Genomic DNA, 16,365 nt, shown 5'->3' with positions numbered 1-16,365 from the left:
AGCAAATCTAACTCACCTAGGGAGGATAATACATGGTGCTGTCGTGGTTCCAGGAAACAACATTACTGGTTAGTAATTCATGTTTTCCCTGCTTCACCACGACAGAACCCACCAGAGAGAATATAATAGAAGAAACTCTTTAGGGATGGACAATAGAGGAAAGGACCCTTCTACCAAAGTTCATGAGCCCCCACCACATCCAACCTGTAGTGCCTGAAGAAAGTGTGCCGGGATGACCATGTAGCAGCCTGACAGATCTGAGTGACCGCTCTAAACTCTGCCCAGGACTGGGAGACTGCCCTAGTGGAATGGGCCTTTAACCCTACCGGGACTGGGAGACCTGCCTGAGTATAAGCTGCAGAAATGGCCAACGTAATCCACCTTGCGATTGTACTAGGGAAAGCATTCTTCCCCTTTCCTCCAAATAACAAAAAAACTGTCCGACTTTCTCAAGTCATCCGTCCTTTCTAAGTACTTGACTACCGTTGTCTTAACATCAAGTTTGTACAAATCCCTCAGAGAGGGAAAGAGATTTTCACAGAATGTTGGCAACACAATCTTCTGAGTCCTTTGGAATTTAGAAGCAACTTTTGGCAAAAAGACGGATCAGTCACCAACACCACCCTATCGTATTGGTATAGGGACTGCTACAAGATAGGGCAGAGATCTCACCGACCCTTCTGGCCGAGGTAATGGCTACCAAAAAAAACTGTTTTAAGAGTTAACCACCTTAAAAGGTATCTCATATATGGGCTCCAAGGGAACTTTTATCAAAGCGATCAAAACCAGGGAAAGATCTCAGAAAGGAATCGTACACCTCCTAACTGGGGCCATACAGGAGGCTACTCCGGAACCCTGAGACAGAAAGGATCCGGGGTTCCAATATTGACAATTCCCTCAGGACCGAGAACCAGGCCCTCCTGCCCCAAAAGGGGGCAATCACTATGACCCTGGCTTGTTCTGGTCTGATCTTTTATAGGACCCTTGGTAGGAGCATCAGGTGGGGGGAAGCATAGGCCAACCCGTGATCCCTTCTCACAGGCAGGGTATCTAGACCCCAAGGCCGGTCCTTTGGATTCAAGGAGAACTCCTGGACCTGATGTTTTTTGGCGTTCCGCAAACAAGTCTATCTGCGGTAATCCCCACAACCTCACCATTATCTCATTATCACCTCTCTTGAGACACCATTTGCTCTGCTTTAGCCGAAGTCCACATTCTGATTTTCCTTCCCTCCGATATGGAAAGCAGAAAGAGATATTAAATTCAGAGGTTAGGTGAATTAGTGGCCGACTCAGAGTACTTCCTTGTCAGTTTACAAATGCTACCGCTGTCACATTGTCGAAAGGACCTTTAAGTCTGATCCTGAATTTGAAGCATAGCCGATTTCATCACCTCTAGAATCGCCTTCAGCTCCCTGTAATTTGAAGAGCTGTCCTCCAACTCTGGTCCCCAGGTACCCTGAAATAGCCGCTTCCCTAGCGGAGCTCCTCACCCCCACTGGCTCGCATCTGTCACTAAAGACAAAAGGCTTTTTTTGCCTCCAAGGCACTCCCTTCTGCAGGTTTCCTACTAACCACCAGCCTAGGGAGCTCTGGACCTCCTAGGGAAGGCAAATCTTTGGGTCGAGGCTGGAGACTAAAACGTCCCAGGACCTCAACATGTATAACTGCAGGGGGCGAGAGTGGAACTGACCCCATGGTACTGCCAGGATCGCTGCCGCGAATAGGCCCACAGTGGACATAACCTTCCTTATAGTGTCAGGGTCGTAATCGACAATTAACCGGGTCCAGTCAGTCACCTCCAAATTAGATAGAGCAAGTGTGCACATTTTCAAGATAAAATCTGAGATAAGATTATTCAGGTTTTAATCTTAAGCAAGCTCTTCACTCTAGCTTTCATGACAGCAAGATTGATTTTATTTCCGTGTTTGTAGCTTTTATACAGAAGAGAGAAAGGTGTGGTTATGTGTCATGCAGCATCATAATGGGGAAGGGTTAAGCAAATGTGTCTAGCATCCGATGTGCCCTGGTTGGTCATTTCCAGTATCTGGGCAGATAATGTCCTGGGCGTTGAGTTTTGATATGAGGGATGAAGCCTTCTTGGAATCAGGAATGTTGTTCTCTTCCTGGATATAGGGCGTTGGCTGTGTGGATGCCGGCGCCATCTTAAGTAAGATATCTGAGCATATTGCTGAGGAGGAAAAACTTTAGTATTTGCCAGCTATATAAAAGTATAAAAAATATAAAACTATAGGCTCATGTACAGATATTCCCCTTCACAATCCCCCCTAAATACTAAATTTTTCCTCTAACGTACCTTCGAGGTTGTCCATGAGTGGGGATAGGTCGGGGTGGGGCTGCTTCACAAACTTCGGGCAAGGCCTGCCCTTTCAGCAAGACCTCACCTCCCGCTTGCACTACGCTAACTTACACTCATGGAGCCCTCCCATCTTTCCCTAAATTAGCTCCATGGATGGGGGATTGGGCGATCGTGGTTTATCTTGGGGCATATTAACCCATAATGTGGTTAATCCTGAACCAATGTGGCACGAGCTAAAGAACATCATGTATACAGAAAGGATATGTTTCCTCATGGTGAAGCCGGGTCTCTTCTGCAGTGGGAGGCGTGTGTCCAGGTGGTTTTCCCCTCAAGTTTTACCGCAGTGGGGGTGACAAGAATCAGTGTATGGACCGTCAAACCTCGGGTCCAGGCAGTTCTTGCGGATGTACTTCTTTACGTATACTTTGTCACCCGGTTGGAAGTCGTGGACCGTGTCACCTGTGGATTCAGGAATAGAAGCAGAGACTGCAGAGTGTGTGTTAGACAGTTCTTTTAGACAGACGGACAACAAACTTAACAACTTTATCCATCCCCTCAGCTAACTGCTGCTCCCTAACTTCTGACAACTTAGGGGGTGACCCAAACAGAATCTCATAGGGAGTAAGACCATGTTTGGCTTGAGGGGTATGTCTGACATGGTACAGGGCAATGGGCAAGAGTTCTGGCCATTCCTTAGGGTTTTCTTGTGTCATCTTGAGCAGTTTGTTCTTCAAAGTCCCGTTCATCCTTTCAACTTTTCCTGAGCTTTGAGGATGATACGGCGTGTGGAGTCCTATGTTAGCTCCTAGCATCTGCTATAGTTCTGTGTAGATTTGCCCTGTGAACACTGGCCCTTGGTCGCTCTCTATCACCTGAGGTACTCCAAATCTACAGGCAATTTCAGTAATCAGTTTCTTGGCTGTGAGCTTGGCAGTCATGTTGACAACTGGGTAGGCTTCTGGCCATCCTGAGAACATGTCCACAGCTACTAAAGCATATTCATATCTTCCTGACTTGGGAAGCTGAATGTGGTCAACTTGGATCCTTTGGAAAGGGTAGTCTGACTTGGCCAGGTGCTGGTAGGGCACTTTGGTCGTGGGAGCTGGGTTGCAGGTAGCACAAATGGAACAGGCCTTCATGTAGGCATTCACAGCTGTAGATAATCCTGGAGCAAAATACATCTTCTTGGCATAGCCTAGTGCTTGGTTCTTTCCTCTGTGCATTACCCCATGAGCCCAGGCAGCAATGGCGGGGTACAGCTTTCTAGGGAGACAGACAAGTCCTTGCATTGTCCAGAGTCCATTCTTATAAGCAGCACCCCATGTTTTCCATGCTTTATGCTCTTCTTCTGGGGCCATCTTTTGTTCCTCTTGTAGCTGAGCAAGGGTAGGAGAAATAATCTCCTCTTCTTCTTCTTTCTTCTTCTGGGCTCTAGTGGCCACCATACAGGGGTAGGTCATCTCTTGTTTTTCCTTCGGGATCCTTTCCAGCCACTCGGATGACACATTCCCCATGGCAGCTTCTTTGGCTGTGCAGTCAGCCAGGTTGTTTCCTCTGGCTGCTTTAGAGTTCACTTTTCCGTGAGCTTTTACCTTGATCACTGCCAAATTGGTATGCAGTTGTAGAGCTTCCATCAGGCTCTTGATGAGGTCTGCATGCTTCACTGGGGTACCTGCGGCTGTGATGAAGCCTCTGTTCTTCCAGATTATTCCAAAATCATGGGCAATGCCATGGGCATACCTTGAGTCAGTCCTGATGTTCACAGTCTTCCCTTTGGCCAAAGTGCAGGCTTCCTTGAGGGCTATCAGTTCGGCTTCTTGAGCTGACATGGAGGCTGGTATGGCTTCTGCTTTCACCACCTGTGTTTCAGTGGTTACCGCATAATCTGTATGGTACCTTCCAGACTGGTCTGCAAACCTGGAGCCGTCTGTCCAAAGTTCAAGGTCAGGATGGGGTAATTCCTGGGTAGTTACCCCTGGAAGCGTTGAGGTATCATCAAGAAGAACTTGTAAACAGTCATGAGGATCTTCAACTTCTGGAGCAACTCCTGGGTCAGCTTCTTCCCCCCTGGAATGTGGAAGGAGAGTGGCTGGATTGATGACTGAACAACGTTTGAAGGTGATATGGGAAGGCAGAAGTAAAGAACACTGAAGTCTGAGGTATCTCTGGTGGGTCAGATGTCTGGGTTGGGTCTGAGAAAGAACTGCCGCCAGATCATGAGAAGCTTGAATGATGAGGTCATGTCCCAGGACGATGTCAGCAGTCTTGTCTAGGAGTGCATGGGCGGCATGAACTGCTTTCAAAAAAGTAGGAGATGTTCTGGCCACAGGGTCCAGACGGCAAGAGTAGTAACCAATAGGACGTTGTCTCCCGGCATGTTGTTGCGCCAGGACGCCAGTTGCATGTCCTTCACTTTCAGAAACAAACAGGTTGAAAGGCTGGGTATAGTCTGGAAGTCCCAGAGCAGGCGCTCTGGAAATGGCCATCTTCAGTTGGTGGTGACAGTCTTGTAGATATGGGAGGACCAGAGGTGAAGCACCTTGTGGTCCTCCTGACTTTAAACAGTCATACAAGGGTTGCATAAGCCTGGATGCATCCGGAATCCATTGTCTGCAGTAGGTGATGAGTCCCAAGAAAGACTGGAGTTGGTTAATGGTGGAAGGAAATGGTAATCTGGCAATGGCCGATTTCCTGTCTTCGGTGAGGTGTCTGGCCCCTTGAGAGACACAATGTCCAAGGAAAATGACCTTTGCGTGACACCATTGAACTTTATCCTTGAAAACTTTGCAGTTGGCTGTAGAGAGGAACAGTAGGAGAGACAATGACTCTTGCTCCAGCAGTTGTTTGGAGTCAGCACAGAGGAGAAGATCATCCACATACTGTAGGAGAGTAACTTGTGAATGCTCAGCAATCCAGGGAAACAACACAGTCTTCATAGCCTGGGTAAATTGGTTAGGGCTGTTCTGGGCACCCTGTGGGCACCTTGTCCAAGTGAGTTGGCTTCCACAGGAGGTAAAGGCAAACAGATAACGGCACTCCGGGTGTAAGGGTACACTGAAGAAGGCATTAGCAAGATCGATGACCGTGAAAACCTTCGCAGAGGGTGGAATGCTGGCCAGCAAAGTGTTGGGGTTGGGTACCACCGGAGTTTCCAATACAGTAGCTGCATTGATTGCTCTGAGGTCCTGGACTAACCTGTACTTGGGTGGTGACCCCTTGGGGGTCTTCTTCTGGACAGGAAATAATGGGGTGTTGCAGGAAGAGGTACAGTAGATCAAAACACCTTGCTTGACAAGGGCCTGAATTTGGGTGGAGAGGCCTTGTTCTTGAGCCATCTTCAGAGGATACTGAGGTATCCTTGGGGGCTGAGCCCCCTCTTTTAGATATACCATCACTGGAGGGACTGGTAGAAGTCCTACGTCATCAGGTCCAGTTGACCAGAGTGAGGAAGGGAGTTGGGCTGAGACCCGGTCCGGGACTCCATAGAAGAGATCAGGTTGATGAATTTGCTGAAGCATCAGAGGGAGAGCTCTAAGTACACATCTGTCCATAGTTCCCTCTTCTGACCTGGGGTCATGTAATTCAAGCTGAAGACCTTGGAGAGTATAATTGATAGAAGCTCTAAGACGTTGAAGAAGGTCTGCCCCTAGAAGGTTGATGGGGCAGGTATCTGACACCAGGAAGCGAGCCATGACATCAGGGAAAGGTCCAACGGGGACAGGAATAGTGAGGGGAGACTCAGCAGTGGTGCCGGTAATGCCAATACAATCCTGTGGTCTTGGTTCTTGATATCTTTGGTCCTGGTACCTGGGTTCATCATGTGATCCTTTATAGTCATCAGGTCTGGGTCTATTCTGGGACCCTCTATAGTCATCAGATCTAGGTCCACTTTGGCGCGGTCTGTAGTCATCTCTGGGTCTGGACCTGCAGTCTCTTGACATGGCCTTGTCTTCCACAAATCCAGCAGGTAGGGAGAGGTCTCTGGTTGTTGAATCCAAAGGGTCCTTGCTGTTGTGGTGTCTGCCACGGATGAGATGCATGGGGTACTGGTGGCTGAGGGTAGTAGTTGACAGGCATAGGTGGTCATGTAGGGGCTTGCTGTACCATAATAGGAGCAGGGACTGGTTCTTCATCTGAATCACTGTCCATTGAAGTGGTGGTCATCAGCATCACTTCCTTTTTTCTTCTCGTCTCTCTCCTTATGTTGAGCTTTCTGGAATCCTTTGATTATGGTTACAGCATCCTTGAATCCTGCAGATAGGATTTCTGGACGAGTGGCAAGAACTTTGTCTTTAAGTTCATCTTGGAGGCCCTCCACTAGGGCCTTTACAAGCATGTGGGCTTGGATCTTATTATGGAGGGTGAATCCGAGATCCTCAAATTGTTGAGACAGTCTGGAGGAGTACCCGTCCATAGGTTCATCTTTTTCCTGCTGGACGTCCTGGATAGAACCTGCCTGGTCGGTGAGGCATTCCTGTGCCCAAGTCTTCATCTGGGAACAGAAGTCCAACCCTGACTGGTAACTGTCCTGGTCCGGTACTGCCGAGGCGTCCAGATACTTCAGGATGACCTGCAGATAAGTGTCAGGAGTTTTAACAGTAACCATATTGTAAAGATCCCTCCTGGTGGCACCATAGATCTGGCGGTTCTGCTCCAACTTCCGCAGAAACTGCATAGGGTGTTTATCCGGGTCTGGGAGTTTACTGATGATAGTGTCCAGTTGCGTGGGTGTGAAAGCCACGTACCTAGTAGGTTCACTTGCTCTTCAGGGGAGCTTCTGCTGTGACAGTAGTCATGTTTAGGTCAGGGAGTGTAGGAACACTGGGTGTGACTGTGGTTTTCTTCATCTGGGACTGCAGGGTCTCCACTGTTCGGTAGTTTGCTGTCCACACTGTTCCTCTTTCCCCCTCTAAGTCTTTTAGAAGGGACTTGACCACTGTCCTGATCTTCCCCATCTTCTCTACTGGGAGAAAGGATCTTTGGCAGGCAGAATCCAAGAGAATCCCTAAGAACATCTTTGACTGAGAAGGGACTAATGTCCCCTGCTCTTTCCTGATAGAGGCCATCTCTGAAATAATTTTTTTGAAGGGCCTCGGTGCCGCCGCTACATCAAAGGGAAGAGCTTGGTATTGCAGATAAACGATCCTTCCTTCCAACACATCCGCTACCCTTAGGAACTTTTGTGAGTCCGGGTGAATGGGGACATGATAGTAGGCATCGGCCAGGTCTACTTCCTACTGAATGAAAGAGTCCAACATAACAGATTGCTCCTGGATCACCAAACGCTGGATACAAGACTCTCAGGAAGACTTCTGATAAGACGACGGCAGGCGAACACCTCAAATTCTACACACCATTTCTCATCTTTCTAGTAGATTTCCTACTAGGGGTCTCTTCCCTCTATAATACAATCACATAAGAGACCGTCAGTACCATTTATTAGGCCTGGTACAACCGTACTCACCACCCCAAAAGGAACACCGCTTACCATAGCAGGGTCCATGATGACCAAAGGCTCTCCTCCTTCTTCCGAGCTCATAGATTAGAATGGAGAGGCAGCAAAACCGGGTGGTGCACATAGGAATATCAATGCAACAGCAGCAACTCGTTCCTATGGAATCCCTGTGGTTGGCTGTGGGTGTAAGATACACAGCGACTGCCGTGTCCAGTGTTCCATTTCAAAATTTCCCACCCCCATGACAGAGACACGAGACGCCACTTAGTGCCCCACCGGAAGTGGGGCAGGGGAGCGGCACAGCCACTTTGCTAGCTGCGTGGCACCCAAAGAAGTACAGCTGTCCCACAGACATCACCACCGACAAGCGGCATCTAGCTTCTCCAACGGGGAGGCTGCAACCATATTGGGGCATAAGCGACAGCTTTCCACCCTTCACGCCCGACAGCCTGGACTCCCAGACGCATGGTGGGATCTCCTGCCGGGACAGGAAACTGCACTGAGCAATGGAGGAGGTGGCCCTTTAAAGTTTGGGGTTCCTGTCTGAGGCGGGCCCTGCTCTCTGGGAGAAGTGACCGATTAGCTTAGAGACAGCAGGCAACTATATTCTTCATAACGGGAAGCAGAAGAAGCTGCTGTTGGAAGCATTCAGACAAGAGTATTAGTATACAACAGTGTTCAATACAATGCCCAGGGTTTGTTTTTAAGGCATGTTAGGACAGGAAATATCAGCAGTCACATACTTTAGGTTTGGCATCATCTATTTTGCAGCTCCACATATCTGGGAGATGTCAATCAGGCGGCTTTACGCCTCTAGCAATTAGCCAGATTTTTTTATTAGACAGGTGGACACCAGGCAGATGACAGCCATGTATAGCTGCTAGGGGGCTAAAGCTGCCCGATTAGCAACACGTCTGGGTTACCCCTAGCTGCTGAACACCAAACCATTGTCCTGGTCCGCAGACTGATGTTTGACTAGAGCACAGCATTTGGGGGGAGTGCTGCAGTCTCATAACTGCTAAAGCCAGAACCAGACCATGTGTCCAACTATAGAGCCATCACAGACCTGCTTTTTTTCCCCACAAAACAGTGCAACCTACCTCTATACAGTTCCAAAAAAGCCGGTATTACAACTGTATAGAGGTAGATTGGACGGTTTGTGGAACAAAGCAGCCTTGTTTTCCAATCTTCATGCAACCCTTTTTTAGGAAAACTTCTAAATATTGGTAGTTTTTGCTTAAAAGTCATCTCTACAGAACAGGATTGTGTTGGCTTTTGTCTGCAATTATATCAATAACAAGCAAAATCTACACATACAGAATTTAGGATAAACGATACATTGACAGCTCGCTTCCTCCACAGGTCACAGAGCATGCCCACAATACTCCCATATCAAAGTTAACTCAGCGATACAAACCCCCTATTCTTTTATCGTCTACATCCAAGAAATCAAGATGAACGCCAAAATGGTTTTTAAAATGAAAGTATTTTTAATTTATTTTATTATAACGCCCATTAAAACTATTTAGCCAAACTTGACGGCTCAGCGCAAAAGCTAGTGGCTAGGCGGAGGTACAGGGCCCTTTTGGATTAGTTACTGTAATGTACAGATCCAAGAAAAATTAAATGAAAACACCGGAGCAACTGAAAAACAGCATCTATACAATGTACTCACTTATTTCAAACTTTATTTACAAAAAAAAGTTTTTAATTTTCATGCCATGCCTTACGATTCCATACAGAATCAGCGATCCACTGCTTTAAAGTTAAATTAAAAGCAAGTCAAAAGAAAAAAAAAAAAGCCACGGAGCTACAAATATAAGAGCCATGGAAATGGACGATTAAAACCAGACAAAACACAAAAAAAACGGAAGTTAAGTATAGAACAGGTAGTCGGGTCTGTACACTAAGACACAAGGGGAGGCAGGACGGCAATATATATGTACAAATACTCAGCCACGTAGATGCTCCCTCCCTCCCCCAGAACAAAGAAATGCACAGTATGATACATAAAACAATAGTTTACAATAGGCCTAGACAAAGCCGCTGAGCCAGACGAGACTCCTAGAGAGTGGGAAAGGAAGAGACTGAAGCACGAGGCTTAGGGGGTCGTCACTTTCGACTGCTTTTAATTCTTTCCAGTCTCTTTTTCAAGTCGTCGATGTTGGCCGTGGTGGCCGAGGACGAGGTGGAGGAGGTGGTGCTGGCGTGGGTCTGGTTGGAGTCTAGATCCAAGTGCTGGAACTGCTCGCGAGATTCGCGGAGCTGGGAGAGCTTGCTGTGTAGCATGTCTGTGGAGGAAACCACGGAGGGAGTAGTCGTCTTGGAGAGCAGGGAGCTCAGCGGTGGCCTCTCGTCCTGTTAAGATGGAAGACACATTAGCAAACGCTGGCGCTGGATACACATCACTCCTTTGGTAAATGCTCAACTCATATGCCAGGAACGCTGCCGACAGACAGCCCATACCTGGGGGCGTCCTTTTTGCCTCCCTCCACATGGCATACTGTGCAAAAAACGCTTGATGCAAGGACCCAGCAAGCTAAGTTCTTCCTCCCCGCTCCCTCCTGCTTAAAGGAAACCTACCACTTTAAAATGACCCTTCTGACCCACAAATACCTTAAGCTAGCTCAGGATGAGCTGATGCCGGACCATATTTTCAATTAAACCAGAAACCGCTGTATTTGTACAAAAACGATTTTCTTGTGGTAGTAAAATCTCCCTTTGGCGCTTCTGTGAGTGTCATACAGCGCGCACCCCGGACCCTGCTCCGCGATCACGCTCGCGTCAGCGCCTCTCCCGTCGCTAATTTTGCTGTGCCCGAGAGCCGATGACGTCACCGAGCTCTCGGGCACACTAGCACATGTGCACCACCTCCTCCCGGCGCGTCGCGGCCGGATCCCATTGCGCATGCGCGAAGTCCCGAAGCCTCGTAGTATCGCGAGGCTTCGGAGAGAAGACCGTTTTAAGAGAGAAGAATGTTTTAATGTGCCTGTGTAAATATATATATATATATTTACACAGGCACATTAAAACATTGGTGTCAGGGGGCTTGAAGTGCATTAAAACTTTAATTTTCATTGGTGGCAGTGGATCATTGGTTCGTTCACCCCCACGGTTTTCTCTCCGAAGCCTCGCGATACTACGAGGCTTCGCGCATGCGCAATGGGATCCGGCCGTGACGCGCCGGGAGGAGGTGGTGCACATGTGCTAGTGTGCCCGAGAGCTCGGTGACGTCATCGGCTCTCGGGCACAGCAAAATTAGCGACGGGAGCGGCGCTGACACGAGCGTGATCGCGGAGCAGGGTCCGGGGTGCGCGCTGTATGACACTCACAGAAGCGCCAAAGGGAGATTTTACTACCACAAGAAAATCGTTTTTGTACAAATACAGCGGTTTCTGGTTTAATTGAAAATATGGTCCGGCATCAGCTCATCCTGAGCTAGCTTAAGGTATTTGTGGGTCAGAAGGGTCATTTTAAAGTGGTAGGTTTCCTTTAACGACATATCCTCCTCAAAGGAAATGGGGGACGGATGCAAAGTATTGCATTCCTCTCCCAAAATTCATTGTACGTATGCTCTGGGAGGTCACCATCTATTTAAGTCATAGGGCAAAGCAGAGTGTGTATGCCAGAGTATGACTATTCTGTGATACATGTCCTTACTCTGTTGTAAGGACACGTTGGGAAGCCGTGTAATCTGAATGCAGCACAAATTTGCCAAAAATTGTTGGGTGGGCATCTAACACACTTCGATCACAAGAACAGGGGTCCTAATCTCCTTAAAAAGACTGGTTGTGTGTAGCCTAAAATTTAGAGTTCCAGAGAGCCATTTCCAGCCATTATTTAGTGGACGAACATAGCGGCAGGGTGTTGGCTCAACAAATCATTGAAGAGGGAAATGGGAGCCACATTCTTGTTATTCTAAGGTGCCCCAGCCCTACGGAGAACATTTTGGAACTCAAACATCTTAATCTTACCCTATTCCGTGGATAGGCGTCCTTTACTGGGATTGTCCCTTTAAGCAGTCCCAATCTCAGTCACAAAATTTTGGTGCAAAATCTGCTCAAGAATATAAAAATTCACCAGACCACGCATCTATAGTGAGGGGTCACCGTCTCATTAGACAGGTTTAGGATATACCCTTGGAGTTACTTGACCTTTCAGTGGCGTCGTTTACATCCTGCATCTTTTGAGGGATTCGAGTCCCTCACACATGAGCTGTGTCCAACTTGCACCACAGTCAGTCTGGAAAGTCAAGCCCAAATGCAGACAAATGAACGGATATGCTCAAGTCATTTCCAGCTGCTCAGTGTTTGGGCCAAACGTGCTGCAAGCCCTTACTACAAGTTTTATGAGAAGTACAACACTTCTTTATTGGCATTTCCAGCCTTAACAATAATTCCTTTATATAGTGCACACAGATTACACAGCGCCGCATAGAGTTTGTCGAATTGGTCACTGTCCCAAAGGAGTCTCACAATCTAATCAACTTTGGATAGTCTTGGTCTAGAACAGGGGTCTCAAACTCGCGGCCCGCGGGCCAACTGCGGGCCGCGGGACAATATTTTGCGGCCCCCACCTGGTCGCGCTGCATGGAGAGGGCTCACGGGCTGAGCCCTCTCCATAGCCGGTAAGTCTTTGCTGCATATTGCAGCAAAGACTTACCGGTAACACCCGCGATCGGTGCTAGCACCGATCGCGGGTGCTTTCACAGCGATGGCTGCCGACAAAGCTGCCGGCAGCCTCAAAAAGATAGCGGCGCATGGGCGCCGCCATCTTACCTGGGATCACCGCTCCCCGTGACGTCATCGGGGGGCGGAGATCCGTCTCCATGGTAGCCTCAGGTCTTCCGAAGACCCGAGGCCATTTCGTTTTAACCCCTTCATTACAATGTGCTGATAGCACATTGTAATGAATGAGGAGGAAAATCTCCATATACTGCCATACTGTAGTATGGCAGTATATGATAGGATCGATCATACAACCTAGGGTTAAAGTACCCTAGGGAGTCTGAAAAATAGTATAAATAAAAATAAAAAAAAGTTTAAAAAAAAATAATAATAAAAAAAACCTAAAATTTCAAATCACCCCCCTTTCCCTAGAACTGACATAAATATAAATAAACAGTAAAAATCATAAACATATCAGGTATCGACGCGTCCGAAAATGCCCGATCTATCAAAATATGATGACGGTTTTTCAGTGCGTTTAACCCCGTTACGGAAAATAGCGCCCAAATTCGAAAATGGCACTTTGCCATTTTGAAAAATATAAAAAAATCTATAAAAAGTGATCAAAAGGTTGTACAGTCCTAAAAATGATATCATTGAACATATTATCAAATTTCGCAAAAAATGACAGCACCCACAGCTCCGTACACCAAAGTATGAAAAAGTTATTAGCGCCAGAATTTGGCAAAATAAAAAAAAATATTTTTGTACAGTAGGTTTTAATTTTTGTAAATGTATGAAAACATTATAAAACCTATACAAATTTGGTATCCCCTTAATCGTACCGACCCAAAAAATAAAGTAGACATGTCATTTGGGGCGCTCAGTGAAAGACGTAATATCCAAGCCCACAAGAAAATGGCGCAAATGCATTTTCATTGCATTTGGAATTTTTTTCCCGCTTCCCAGTACATGGCATGGAATATTTAATACCATCACTATGAAGTGCAATTTGTTACGCAGAAAACAATCCATCACACAGCTCTTTACGTGTAAAAATAAAAAAGTTATAGTTTTTTGAAGGTGGGGAGTGAAAAATGGACATGAAAAAACAGGAAAGGGCCCGTAACCGGTTAATCCCCTTCCCTCCGGTACTTGAAGAAGATGAAGTCGCCGCTCTGAACGCACTTGGTGCAGGTCAGAGCGGCGACTTCATCTTCTTCGATGGGAGGGACACGGGGAGGCAAGTACCGGGTGGGGGGATGGAGTGTCCCTGACTGGGCTCAGTGCGGTAGGAGCTTGGGACCCCTCGGTGCACAGGACGCGTTCATAGAGAAAACACGTCTCCCAGCTTGGGGCTTTCCTTGCACTGGGAGACGCCATGACATTTGAATCTGAATAATGATATTTTGTAAGCGCATTTTGTGTGGAAAACTTGATGCGGCCCAGCCTTACCCAGAATCTACCTCCAACGGCCCCCAGGTAAATTGAGTTTGAGACCCCTGGTCTAGAATCTCAATTTGGAACATTGGGGCTAGTCCCTTCCATTTGTGAATTGACCTTTTACATCCCATTCTGCAATTCCACAGCAGCCATTATATAGGTACAACAAAGAGCAGACACACACACACAGTCTTTACCTTGGAGTTGTCCAGCCCACACCTCTGGCGCAGAATCTTCAGCCTCTCCAGATAGACGGAAGGTCCCACCTCCTCTCCATTAGCATTTGTAGTGGGTTGAGCGGTACCGGAGACTATAGAGGGAGTATTTATCTCAGTAACGTGTGGAGTGATACCTGCAATACACAGTAGACAGTCAGATCATTCAAGAAAGCAACTACATCAGAAGACGCGTCATCTCTCTTAATCCATCACCTGTAGTGGAGGTGATGCGAGCCTTCCCCTCCCGCTCCATCTCGATGAGGCGCAGACCACGTTCCACGTAGCTCTGAAAGAACTGGGAGGTGTTCTTAAGGAACGGTTCGATTTCAGCATCTGAGTATTTCTTCTTGTACTCATAGAGCTCCGCCAAACCCTATGGAGGTGGAGGAACATTATAAATCACACGTCCCATGTACCAGTCCAACACTATCAGGCGCAGGACACTCACCTCCTTTGTGTTCTCTTTAGACCCGATCTTCTTGAAAATCTCTGCAAGGAAGTCGCTGACATTTGCCTTTGCTGCCTTTTCCTCCTCGAGAAAAACACAAAACTAGACACTAAGTATACGAGTCAGACACACTGGTTCCTCTAGTACCCATTCAACTCCTAGTAAGACCCAGCAGTTAGGTAATCACTGAACCCCAACTCACCGTACGGGATGCTCCCTTTTCAGTCTCCCTGTCAGATTTGGACCCAGTACCGTCCATAGAGTGCTTCATTACTTTTAGGAGGTGTGCCTCCAGCTCGGACTCGTGTTTATTTTCAATCATGCTCAGGTGATCCATTATCTAAAAACAGGGAAGGGGGTTAGCCCTATTACCACCTGGATCAGCAGAATCCCCTTACACCTCAGATAATCACTTGTGTAAGTGTTCCTGATCCGTTCCTTACCTTTGGCCCTTTAAGCTTGCACAGCGTGTGCAGCAGGGTTTTCAGGGTCCTCATCGGCAGCTCGCCCTTGTGCTGCTTTAGCTTCTCTTTGGGCAGGACCCTCATGAAGTTATGGATATCCAGCAGAATTCTGTCTAGATTGATGTTATTGATGGCTTCCGGGAGGAGCCGTATCATCCGCCATACACACTGCAAGCAGAGATATGGTGTGACTACACAGCGCCAGACATACTGACCCCGAGGGGCAAATCTGGTTAAGAACCCTTTAGGTGCCGGCACATTTTAACTCTGAATGTGCCACTCATGGTCAATCCACAGCATTATACAGTAGGAGTGTTATCAGAATTCCACACAATGAAGGAAACCGCTTCCTGCTGTGCATTTACGATCCACAACAATTAAGTGACTGGTCACTGGTTGCTGTGGATTATGGCGAAGAAATCAAACTTTTGCAATACAAAAATGTTGAGCTTTGCCGCCATCACATGCTGCAGCGAAACAACGTAACACACATCAGAAAACAGACGATTTTGCCTGGTTTCTGATTCCAGCGAGGATCCTAAAGGGGCAAATTCCACAGCCATTACGCTACGTATGAAGTTCCCCTTACATAACAAGAGCCCACATAGAGGAGGCAGGATAACATTACATGGATCACCATGATATCCCATTCATTTATAGTTAGGTGAGCAACCTCTGGGACCCCCACTGACAATGAAGGGGCCTCTGCACATTAAGACTGGAGTAAATTTGTGGGGGGTGGGCTTATGTTTTCTACTCAGTCACAAACATTATGCAGGGAATAAATGGAATCGATCCAAATGCTGAATCCATGCATCATTCTCAGGATTGTTGATGGTCTCAAAGAACAGAACCCCACTTATTGAACGTGAGGCATATAATAGCAGCATGGAAACCCCATGACAACCAGGAACCAAATTAAAGTAGCATACCTTCATAACCAGCTCTGAGAACTTTGGCGAGCTGGCGGTAGCCAATAGACTGTCCTGAAGAAGCAGCAGGAGAGCACTGCGAGGGGTGAAAACAAAGGTTACAGAAAGCCAAAACTAATAGACACCCAGAGCTAAACCCCCACAAGCCCTACCTCAATATATTAGTCTGGTCTGAGCGCTCCAGCACTTTAACCACGAGGAGGTTGACAGAACGCACCACCTGCTGTCCCTCTTCTAAATCTTCCACCCTGGAGTCAAGCATCAAGGTGATGAGACCGTGCATCAGGTCCTTCAGGACTCCGGTGGAAGCTTCTCGGGCGAGACTTTCCATTTGAAACAGCTTAAGAGGAAATGAAAACGTCACAATACATAACAAGGTAAGAAAGGACAACAATATCAAATTCCTAAAACTATATTTT

General features: G+C 47.3%; 1 protein-coding gene across 6 annotated transcripts in view; it reads right to left on the bottom strand.

Moving 5' to 3' along the window:
• Positions 1-9,241: 9,241 nt before the first annotated feature.
• The window catches only part of CKAP5 (cytoskeleton associated protein 5), a 41,291-nt gene continuing 34,167 nt past the window's right edge, over positions 9,242-16,365 (bottom strand). For 5 of the 6 annotated variants that reach the window (XM_072118764.1, XM_072118767.1, XM_072118768.1 and 2 more), the window contains 8 exons: positions 16,099-16,286; positions 15,947-16,022; positions 14,994-15,182; positions 14,753-14,890; positions 14,551-14,634; positions 14,316-14,475; positions 14,082-14,236; positions 9,242-10,132 (listed from right to left, as the gene is read on the bottom strand). In XM_072118764.1, coding sequence (XP_071974865.1) covers positions 9,887-10,132; positions 14,082-14,236; positions 14,316-14,475; positions 14,551-14,634; positions 14,753-14,890; positions 14,994-15,182; positions 15,947-16,022; positions 16,099-16,286 — 1,236 coding nt within the window. In that variant the 3' untranslated portion in view covers positions 9,242-9,886. The remainder of the gene's footprint in view (positions 10,133-14,081; positions 14,237-14,315; positions 14,476-14,550; positions 14,635-14,752; positions 14,891-14,993; positions 15,183-15,946; positions 16,023-16,098; positions 16,287-16,365) is intronic. The other variant, XM_072118766.1, reaches the window with a different exon arrangement.

The sequence above is a fragment of the Engystomops pustulosus genome, chromosome 7, assembly GCF_040894005.1.
Source record: "Engystomops pustulosus chromosome 7, aEngPut4.maternal, whole genome shotgun sequence".
Classification (NCBI taxonomy): Eukaryota; Metazoa; Chordata; class Amphibia; order Anura; family Leptodactylidae; genus Engystomops; species Engystomops pustulosus.
Note: the sequence above shows the minus strand (reverse complement) of the source record. Positions and strands in the feature narration are given on the sequence as shown.